The 12735-nt window shown below is 33.0% G+C and overlaps 1 protein-coding gene across 1 annotated transcript in view; it reads left to right on the top strand.

Moving 5' to 3' along the window:
• The first annotated feature begins 1625 nt into the window (after positions 1–1625).
• Positions 1626–12735, top strand: part of LOC133614281 (zona pellucida-like domain-containing protein 1) — a 36051-nt gene continuing 24941 nt past the window's right edge. The window contains exons 1-3 of the mRNA XM_061972128.1: positions 1626–1734; positions 11259–11479; positions 11585–11766. Coding sequence (XP_061828112.1) covers positions 1626–1734; positions 11259–11479; positions 11585–11766 — 512 coding nt within the window. The remainder of the gene's footprint in view (positions 1735–11258; positions 11480–11584; positions 11767–12735) is intronic.

Genomic DNA, 12735 nt, shown 5'->3' with positions numbered 1-12735 from the left:
ACGAACAACAGAAAATGAAAAGCTTAAATAACACAGACATGATTAACAACAGGTGCGTGACTCAAAACAGGTGCGTGACATGACAGGTGAAAACTAATGGGTAACCATGGAAACAAGACAAGGGAGTGAAAAGCCAGAAACTAAAGAGTCAAATAACTAAACAAAACATGACTAAGACAAAACATGATTACACAGACATGACACATTTTATTATTCACTAAAGAAGGGTTCGGTGAATGCGCATATGGAACTGGTGGGGTTCGGTTCCTCCAACAAGGTTAAGAACCACTGCTCTAGCCTGTAAATTGACCCCCTTTTTCGACCAGTTGATCTGCCGTTTCTTTTCTTTTCTGCCCCCCTCTCCCTTGTGGAGGGGGGGGGCACAGGTCCGGTGGCCATGGATGAAGTGCTGGCTGTCCAGAGTTGGGATCCGGGGTGGACCGCTCTCCTGTCCATCGGCTGGGGACATCTCTGCCCTGCTGACCTGTCTCCGCTCGGGATGGTCTCCTGCATGCCCCACTATGGACTGGACTCTCATTATTATGTTAGATCCACTATGGACTGGACTTTCACAATAATATGTTAGATCCACTATGGACTGGACTTTCACAATATTATGCTAGACCCACTCGACGTCCATTGCATCCGGTCTCCCCTAGAGGGGTCCTCTCCAAGGTTTCTAATAGTCATTCTCATTGACGTCCCACTGGGTTGTGAGTTATTCCTTGCCCTTATGTGGAAACTGAACCGAGGATGTCGTTGTGGCTTGTGCAGCCCTTTGAGACACTTGTGATTTAGGGCTATATAAGTAAACATTGAAACATTGAAGTATAGTATCGCAGTACTTCAATGTTTCAATGTTTATTTATATAGCTATGGTATACCGTACAACCCTAGTCAGAGCCTTACCTAACTGGATAATGAAAATATAAAAGTGCAAAAAGACTTTTTGAATGCACAGCACATTGTGGCCCTCAGAGAGATAATATTTTCTGCATCCCAATCACATTCAGACTGTGAGCTGACTATTATGTCAATGTGAATTTAGAGCGATGACAGCTTAATTCCCGGCTATACACAACCCCACTCAAACCTCCCCGGTGAGGCCCACCGTTTGTGTCAGCTGACAGGTGATGATCACAACCGGCAGAGGCGAGTGGGAACCCTGGCGGCCGGCTCAGGTTTCCGGGCTCCGTGAAAAGATTTGTTGAGGCCGTTTCAGATCTGATGGAGGTTCCCATGTCCTTCACCGAGGCCGTGTTTGGATAATGGCCGCTTCTATCGTTCCCTATCAGCCAAATGCCCCCACCAAACCCTCTCCGTTTGTTGAGCTTCTCCCTGGTGAGGTTGCTTTGAAGGCATCAGGAAACGGTTAAACGGGTGTAGAACGAGGGCGGTTAAAAGGGGGTTGAAAAAGGTGAGGCACGGGGGTCGGCATGAGCGACTGAGGTGAGGGGGAGGGCAGAAGGGGCCGGAATCAGAAGGACTGGAGAACCCCAGGAGAGAAGGTTGCACTACTTTGATCGGGGGATTTTGAGCTGACTTTTTGTCGGGGATTAACGCCGTTTCTGAGGAATGCGCTCCACGCCATGTTGATCTTCTGAAGAAAACGGCCCAAAATGAAAATGATGCCATTGTGCCTCCTCATCACCAGCCTGTTGAGTAGCGCCGCGTCAGTCTCGGCCCAGTTTAACGGATACAACTGTGACGCCAACCACCACAGCAGGTTTCCTGGTGAGGATCCTTCAGATACCATGAAGCAACCCTTGTATTTTCTGCCGCATTGTTTTTTGGGGGGGGGGGGGGGGGGGGGTACGCGTTTTGCTATGCACAGTCGGAGATTGTCGACATCAAGTCCCCCGCTGCCTCGTATAAGCCGGAGACAGACTGACTCCACAAAACAAAAAAACATCCCAAAATAGACAAGCGCACTTTGAGATCCATGCACCGAGACTCATTAAGTTTGCAGTCGACTTGTTTCATGTCATTGCAAGAAGTGGATGAAAGGGTACACTGCAAAAACTGAAATCTAAGTAAGATGAAATATCTCAAATAAGGTTGATATATGCTTAGTTTCTGTCTGATAACATAATTCTTCTCACTAGGCAGATTTTATGTTAGAGTCTATTACTTGTTTTAAGGGTTTTGGTCCTAAATGATCTCAGTAAGATATTACAGCTTGTAGCTGAGATATTATGACCTATATTGAGTAAACTGATGCAAAGCTGTGTCATCAACACTCACAAGTATAAAACTACGTTTTTTAAAGTAATAATTTCTTACTTCAAGCATGAAATAAATAAAAAAATCATGATGCCGAGCGCATATCATTATGTCAAGATAATGGCACGAGCATTTACTTCATTTAAGAATATTTTTCAACATATTGAGCAAAAAGGTGTAATTTTTTTTTCTACCAAGAAAAGTGCACTTGTTATTAGTGATAATATACTTATTTTAAGGTATTTTTGGTTTCATTGAGGTGAGCTAATTTTACTTGTTTTGGAAAGCCACACTTTCTTGTTCTATTGGCAGATAATTTTGCTTAGTTCAAGTAAAATACCCCTAATTTTTGTATTTTTTTTCTTGTTTTTGAACACTGACTTTTGACAGGTATTCATTTAAAGCAGGGGTGTCCAACTCATTTTAATCGAGGGGCCGCGTGGAGGAAAATCTACTCCCAAGTAAAATCACGGCACGATAACTTAAAAATAAATACCGGTACAACTTCAGATTGTTTTCTTTGTTTAAAAATAGAACAAGCACATTTTGGAATTGCACAAATCATCATGTTGTCTTTGTTGTTTTTTTATACTTAATAGTATTCTATATTTATTTGTCATTATTTATATTTTCTGAATAAATGATGTGATAATGTTCATCAGTGAACTCATTGGTGTTTATTTTCAATTTATCAAGATAAGAAAATTATATCAAAATCAAATTACTGGATGTTATTTGTGTAGTTTGATCATTTTCCTCGACTGATGTACGAACATCATGTGGTTTATTTTGTACATATGTAGCATCATCTACAAAGAGACAAAGAATTGCTATTGCGACATCCAGTGGACACATTTAGAACAGCTTTTTATTTCATTCAAAAATTTCAGGTTAATTTTTATACTCAGCAAACTCATTCTGCGGGCCGGATAAAGCCTGTTCGTGTTTGACACCCCTGATTTAAATTGTATTCATGCAGTGTGTGTTATCATTTTTTTATATTAAAACAAAAAAAACAGCACATATATTTAATAAAAATTAAAAAGAAAAGCTCTGCCTTTATCGAGATACTATAGCAGGATTACTGCATAAAAAAAACAGCAACATTATACATCTGAAATAAGGTCACATTTTTTCAACTTTGCTTTGTTTGGTTTTATTTTTTTTATATTATTATTGTGTACTAAATCTTTTTTACCCTGTAAAGTGTCTAAGCTTTTGAAAATCGTTTTATACATTAAATATATTATTATCAATATTATTAAAATGCCTATTTTTACCTAAATGTTTTGCTTACTTTAAGTAATATGTAGTAAAATCTGAGATCTAAAACTGAAAACAAACAAAATAATATGGCAAAAAAGCGAGAAGATGTGACTTTCTGCTTTTAAAAAAAAAAATCTTATTTTTGGGAGTCAATTATGTTATTTTAAGGAATATATCTTTGATTATTGTACATATTACTTATGATAAAACAATTGGTGTAACGTACAGTATGTATCTGGTAATTAAAAATATATGCTTTCGTGGTTCCGTGGAAATAATTGTTTTTTACCTTAATTTTAAATATTTAGTCTTTGGATAGACTTTTTTCATCACACAATGGGGAAATTCTGAGGTTGCGGTGCAGATTTTACATAAGGTACAGTGACAAAAGTAAAAACATTGTAAAACAATTTTTAATAAACTAACAATGAGTAAATATAATAACTTGATTTTAGTCTTATTTCTGTTTTGATAAGGCAAAGCTTTTTGAGTATATTCTGTACAGCTGATTTAAGTTTAAACGAGGGCTGTCGAATTTAAGAAGTTTACTCATTAACATTAACATTAACATTAATATTAACATTAACATTAATGCACATTCAAATAAAACATGTTTGTGTATGACATTCTGACAACAAAACTGCATTTGTGTCAATTTGGGGGTCTTTTTAGAGTTAATTTCATTTATGCGAGCAAGTATTTTACTTCGATTATTCACGATTAATCACAATGCATTCGTGTGACTAATTTACTTTAAAATATCATTTGACAGCACTATTTTAAACCACTTTCTCATCTGCATTAGGTGGGAAAAAGCCTCAATTCCTAATCTAAAAATGCTTAAAATGAAAAATCTTAATTGAATATTTATTTATATTTGGTGTAGGACATATATTAAAGATTAAAAAATAAATAAAAATGGAATAGCATTTGGAAAATACAGACCCGATAACCCATATATATATATATATATATATACGTTTGTATATATATAATGCATACTGACAGAAATGTGATTGTATATATGTACGTATGTATATATGTGTATTTATGTATAAATGTATGTATGCATATATGCATGTATATATGTATATTTATGTAAGTATGTATGTATATATATACATACATACATACATGCATATAAATATACATATATGTATGTATAAATATATATATATATATATATATATATATATATATATATATATATATATATATATATATATATATATATATATATATATATACACATATATGTATGACTATATATGTATGTACAATATATATGTATATAAGTATGTATGTATAAGTATACAAACGTACATACACATATATGTATGTATGACTATATATGTATGTATATACTGTATGTATTTATACATCCATCCATCCATCCATCCATTTTCTACCGCTTATTCCCTTTGGGGTCGCGGGGGTGCTGGAGCCTATCTCAGCTACAATCGGGCGGAAGACGGGGGTACACCCTGGACAAGTCGCCACCTCATCGCAGGTACATGTATATGTAAATATATACGTATATATCTATGTATATATGTGTATATATGTATACATTTATGTATATACGTATGTATATATTTATATACAGTATGTATGTATATATTTTATCTATGCACGTATATACAGTATGTATATAAATGTATGTATATGTGTATATATGTATGTATATATGTGTGTATATGTATATATATATATATGTTTATATGTATATATGTGTATATGTATATATGAATAAATATATATGTATACATGTATACATATGTATATATATATATATATATATATATATATATATATATATATATATATACATATATATATATATATATATATATATATGTATATATGTATAAATATATATGTGTATATATATATATATAGGCAGCACAGTGGCCAGGGGTTCGTACATGTGCCTCCTGAGTAGTCCTTAGTTCAATCCCGGGCTCGGGATCTTTCTGTGTGGAGTTTGCATGTTCTCCCCGTGACTGCGTGGGTTCCCTCCGGGTACTCCGGCTTCCTCCCACCTCCAAAGATACGCACCTGGGGATAGGTTGATTGGCAACTCTAAATGGTCCCTAGTGTGTGAATGTGAGTGTGAATGTTGTCTGTCCATCTGTGTTGGACCTGTGATGAGGTGGCGACTTGTCCAGGGTGTACACCGCCTTCCGCCCGAATGCAGCTGAGATAGGCTGCAGCACCCCCCGCCACCCCAAAAGGGACAAGCGGTAGAAAATGGATGGATGGATGGATTTTCCCCATACTAAAGTGTTACCAAATTTTTTAAATTGGGAACATATATATATATATATATGTACATACATATATATATATGTATATATATTTATATATATATATATATATATATGTATATATATATATATATATATATATATATATATATATATATATATACAGGTAAACGCCAGTAAATTAGAATATTTAGAAAAACTTGATTTATTTCAGTAATTGCATTCAAAAGGTGTAACTTGTACATTATATTTATTCATTGCACACAGACTGATGCATTCAAATGTTTATTTCATTTAATTTTGATGATTTGAAGTGGCAACAAATGAAAATCCAAAATTCCGTGTGTCACAAAATTAGAATATTGTGTAAGGCTAATACAAAAAAGGGATTTTTAGAAATGTTGGCCAACTGAAAAGTATGAAAATGAAAAATATGAGCATGTACAATACTCAATACTTGGTTGGAGCTCCTTTTGCCTCAATTACTGCGTTAATGCGGCGTGGCATGGAGTTGATGAGTTTCTGGCACTGCTCAGGTGTTATGAGAGCCCAGGTTGCTCTGATAGTGGCCTTCAACTCTTCTGCGTTTTTGGGTCTGGCATTCTGCATCTTCCTTTTCACAATACCCCACAGATTTTCTATGGGGCTAAGGTCAGGGGAGTTGGCGGGCCAATTTAGAACAGAAATACCATGGTCCGTAAACCAGGCACGGGTAGATTTTGCGCTGTGTGCAGGCGCCAAGTCCTGTTGGAACTTGAAATCTCCATCTCCATAGAGCAGGTCAGCAGCAGGAAGCATGAAGTGCTCTAAAACTTGCTGGTAGACGGCTGCGTTGACCCTGGATCTCAGGAAACAGAGTGGAGCTCCTTTTGCAAGTTACACCTTTTGAATGCAATTACTGAAATAAATCAAGTTTTTCAAAATATTCTAATTTACTGGCTTTTACCTGTATGTATATATATATATATATATATATATATATATATATATATATATATATATATATATATATATATATATATATATGTGTAAATATTAATGGATTAATGTATATATGTACATATGTAAGTGTATATGTAAACCTGCTCAGTGGGCTAGTGGTTAGAGTCTCCGCCCTGAGATCAGTAGGTCGTGAGTTCAAACCCCGGCCGAGTCATACCAAAGACTATAAAAATGTGACCCATTACTTCCCTGCTTAGCACTCAGCATCAAGGGTTGGAAATGGGGGTTATATCACCACCGCTGCTGCTCACTGCTCCCCTCATCTCCCAGGGGGTGAACATGGATGGGTCAAATGCAGAGGGTAATTTCACCACACCTAGTGTGTGTGTGACTATCAGTGGTACTTTAACTTTAACTTTAAATATATATAAATGTGTATATACGTATATGTGTATGTGTATATATGTATATATATATTTGTATATGTATGTCTGTATTTGTATGTATGTGTATATAGGTATATGTATACATACATATATATATATATGTGTGTATATGTGTGAGTGTGTGTATGTATATATGTATGTATGCATGTATGTATATCCATAAATGTATATATGGATGTACATGCATGTAATAATGTGTGTATATGTATATATGTATATATGTGTATATATGTATGTATGTGTATATATGCATATAAATGTGTATATAGAGTATGTATGTATATATGCATAAATATATATGTATAAATGTATACATATATTTCTATATGTAAATATAATGTATATTTGTATACATTTATGTATATATATGTATATATGTATGTATGTGTATATATGTATATGTGTATATACAGTATGTATGTATATATGCATAAATATATATGCATAAATATATTTGTATATGTAAATATAAATGTATATATGTATATGTATATAAATGTTTATTCATATACAGTATGTATATATGTAAATGTATATGTATATATGTATATATAAATGTGTCTATATGTATATATATATACATTTGAATATATATGTCAATGTGTGTATATATATACAGTATATATATATATATATATGTATATGCACGTCTGTATTTGTATGTATGTATATATAGTTATATGCATACATACATATACTGTATATGCATGTACAGTATGTATATATATGTATGTATGTGTATATATGTATGTATATGTATACAAATATATAAATATATACATGTATACAACATATATATGTATAAATATATGTAAATATATGTAAATATATGTATAAATATAAACACATATGTATATATGCATATATGTATGTATATATATATATATATATATATATATATATATATATATATATGTGCATATTTAAATGTGTATATATATATATAAGAGTGTATATTTGTCTGTATATATGTATACGTGTATGTATATATACTATATATATATACAGTATGTATATGTTTGTATATATGTATGTTTATGTGTAAATGTATATATAGGTATATATTTATGTATATATGTATAAGTGTACAGGTAGATGTATATACTGCATATATATATGTAAGTATATGTATATATCTACGTGTATGTATATATGTATGTAAATATCTATGTATGTCTTTATACATGTGTATGTATGTATGTATGTATGTATATATATATATATATAAAATGACATTAATATATACAAAGTATATATGTGTATAATATATGTTAATGTATATATATATATACAAATATATGTACTGTATGTATATGTATATATGTGTGCATATACACTTATATATGTGTCTATATGTATATATTTGTATGTGTATATATGTATATGTTTATACTGTATGTATATATAGGGCGATTGTAACATTTATTGCTGTCGACATGCGACACTTTTCTGTTGCTCTGAATACTTGAGCCTTGTAACAAGATTCCTCCACGATAACATAGTTCCTGCTTTGTACAACAAGACAAATCCCAAATTTAAAACATCAGTGTCCGTATAGCATCCAGTTACTATGCTGCTAAGAATGCACCACAGACATGTTTATTACATGCATTTATTTCATTATCATTGTTTGCACCAAATACATTTAATTTAATTTAAGAATTGTACTTTGGAGTTGAAACAAAAATGTCGATTATTGTGATAAACTACAAGTTTAAAAAAGGAAGGACATTTCTCTTTTTTTGTATCAAAAAAATATCCAACCGTGACACTCAAATATTGAACCGAACCGAAACGTGAATTGTGTGTATCGTTGCACCCCTATTATATATGTGCTGTATATATGTGTATATATGTATGCATATATGTACAGTATATATATATGAGTGTGTCTATATATATGTATATGTATATGTATATGTATATTTATATTGTTGCGTCAGACCAGCCTTCCTCTCAGGGAATAAAAGTCACTGGTCAATCCCAAGTTCTTTCGGATGACATATATGTTGAGTAAGAAGGACAAGAATAGGAATATTACCAAGTTTTACTAAAGCTTTAGGAGAACAGCCTTACAATGCGTTAATAGCGGCATCTTGAAGCGGTCTCAACTGAAACGAAAAGAGTCAGCTTATTTAGTGCGAAAAGAGCCCCCCCCCCCATTGTTCTAAACTGATAAGGTAAAAAGGGAGTACATTATACTCCCAATACACATTCCAGCACTTTCAAGGTAAAGCACAGAGTTTACTAGCAGACATAAGATAACAAACCCAAAGGGTACACATGGGAAAATATTAGCTGCTTTAAACATGACTATGGATAAAGAAAGAACACTTAAACATATATATGCATTCTCCACATTATGTATGTATATATGTATATATATATATATAAGTAAATAAATGAATATATGTATGTATATATGTATGTATAAACTCCCCTGAAGAGCAGGGACACTTGCGAAACAGGCTTGTAGGGATGAAATAGCCTTTGTGTTTTTTCCTGACCGAACTTATATATATATATATATATATATATATATATATATATATAAATATATATAAATATATATATATATATATATATATATATATATATATATATATATATATATATATATATATATATATATATATATATATATATATATATACTGTATGTAAAGTTTCATGCACTTAATTTTATCAATGATTCGTAGTTACTCTCTTTAAATGATTAATCCAAACTTTTTTCTAGCAGCAGGGAAACCTGCGAAACAGGCTTGTAGGGATTAAATAGCCTCTGTGTTTTTTCCCTGTCCTAACGTATATATGTAACTATGTCCGCCTATTTAAAGTTTCATGAACTTAATTTTATCACTGTTTAGTAGTGACTCTCTTTAAATGACCGAAACTTTTTTCTAGTAGCAGGGAAACCTACGGAACAGGCTTGTAGGGATGAAATAGCCTCTGTGTTTTTTTTTCCTGTCCTAACGTATATATGTAACTTTGTTCACCTATTTAAAGTTTCATGAACTTAATTGTATCAATGTTTAGTAGCTACTCTCTTTAAATGATCAAAACTTTTTTTCTAGCTGCAGGGAAACCTGAGAAACAGGCTTGTAGGGATGATATAGCCTCTGTGTTTTTTCCTGACCTAACGTATATATATATATATATATATATATATATATATATATATATATATATATATATATATATATATATATATATATATATATATATATATATATTATACATGTATATGTGTATATACTGTATACAACTATGTCCGCCTATTTAAAGTTTCATGAACTTAATTTTATCAATGTTTAGTAGTTACTCTCTTTAAATGATTAATCAAAACTTTTTTCTAGCAGCAGGGAAACCTGCGAAACAGGCTTGTAGGGATTAAATAGCCTCTGTGTTTTTTTTCCTGTCCTAACGTATATATGTAACTATGTCCGCCTATTTAAAGTTTCATGAACTTAATTTTATCAATGTTTAGTAGTGACTCTCTTTAAATGACCAAAACTTTTTTCTAGTAGCAGGGAAACCTGCGGAACAGGCTTGTAGGGATGAAATAGCCTCTGTGTTTTTTTCCCTGTCCTAACGTATATATGTAACTATGTTCGCCTATTTAAAGTTTCATGAACTTAATTGTATCAATGTGTAGTAGTTACTCTCTTTAAATGATCAAACATTTTTTCTAGCTGCAGGGAAACCTGCGAAACAGGCTTGTAGGGATGATATAGGCTCTGTGTTTTTTCATGACCTAACGTATATATGTATATATGATTGTAGCTGAGATAGGCTCCAGCACCCCCCGCGACCCCAAAGGGAATAAGCGGTAGAAAATGGATGGATGGATGGATATATATATATATATATATATATATATATATATATATATATATATATATATATATATACTGTATGCGACTATGTCCGCCTATTTAAAGTTTCATGCACTTAATTTTATCAATGTTTAGTAGTTACTCTCCTTAAATGATTAATCAAAACTTTTTCTAATAGAATTCATCGATTTAATCAATTGCTCATTGCAGCCCTAGTTTGCAGGTGAGGGTGTCGATTTAAAAAAATAAAAAAAGATCCTCTATTCTATTTTTTTCAAGGCGAGCGGGACATCAGCGTATACTGCGGCGTCCAGACCATCACTGTGAAGATCAACTTCTGCCCCGTGCTGTTCTCCGGCTACAGCGACACGGACTTGGCCCTCAACGGTCACTATGACGATGCCCAGTGCCGCGGCTTCATCAACAATAACACTTTCCCAACAGCTGTGCTGTTCAGCATTGGCCTCAGCACCCTGGAAGCGTGCGGAAACAGCCTGGTGGTAAACAACACACAAAGCCCTTCTGTCCATATATAAATACCACTATGTTGTTTATTGACTCAGGAGTGAGGCGCAAGGCTAGAGGATCTTTGTCTCTTTCTGCAGGTCACCACAGCCCACGGGGCCAATGCCTACGGGAATATGTCCCTGGTACAAATTGGAAGCGTCTCCGGCTTTATCGATACGCCTGATCCACCGACTATAATCAGCTACCTCCCTGGTTTGTTGTACAAATTCAGCTGCAGCTACCCATTGGAGTACCTGGTCAATAACTCACAGATGGCATCGTAAGTTGCATCGCTGTAGTAAACCATAACAATCGATAAATATAAATACTGGTGTTCCCATACAACTTTTTCTTTTCCAATGCCGATACACAGATATCGGAACCTTGGGAATTGGCCAATACCAATAAATATCAGATACGGTATCAATAGGACTCATACGTAACTTTATTATTTTGTAGTGTGGAATTTTAGAAAAGGCTTGATTAAAATATATCAAAATATAATATATCAGTATATATTATATACTGTATATATAATCTGTAAATATTACATATATGTTATATTTTATATTGCAACTATGGTAGATTTTTAGTCTACCTTATACATGCATTATCCTTTCCAGCCTTACCCTTTCCATCCTTTGTAACTGAGCTACTGTGTGGAACGATTTCCCTTGTGGATCAATAAAGTTCGTCTAAATCCAAGTCTAAGTCTATTAAGTGAAATTACTTAAACAGAAAACAATGGCGGGTGTGAAAAACACTAACCTGAATAATCTGAAATTGATTTACGCTGTCTTTAAATTGAAGTGGAGTGGTGATAGTTTTTGGTGACACCTCGTGCACACAATAGTTCACTGAATCAAGCCAGTAAGTTGAATAATGCAGACATGTTTGTTACTGGATTTTAAATAGGCGGACATAGTTGCATACAGTATATACGTATATATATATATATATATATATATATATATATATATATATATATATATATATATATATATATATATATATATATATATATATATATATATGTACGTTAGGTCATGAAAAAACATAGAGGCTATTTCATCCCCACAAGCCTGTTTCGCAGGTTTCCCTGCTCCTAGAAACAGTTTTGATTAATCATTTAAAGAGAGTAACTACTAAACATTGATAAAATTAAGTGCATGAAACTTTAAATAGGCGGACACAGTTGCATACAGTATATACATCTATATAGTTGCATACAGTATATACATATATATAT

This window comes from Nerophis lumbriciformis, linkage group LG17, assembly GCF_033978685.3.
Source record: "Nerophis lumbriciformis linkage group LG17, RoL_Nlum_v2.1, whole genome shotgun sequence".
In the NCBI taxonomy this organism is placed as follows: domain Eukaryota; kingdom Metazoa; phylum Chordata; class Actinopteri; order Syngnathiformes; family Syngnathidae; genus Nerophis; species Nerophis lumbriciformis.
The sequence above is the reverse complement of the archived record's forward strand: the minus strand, read 5'-3'. Positions and strand labels throughout refer to the sequence as shown.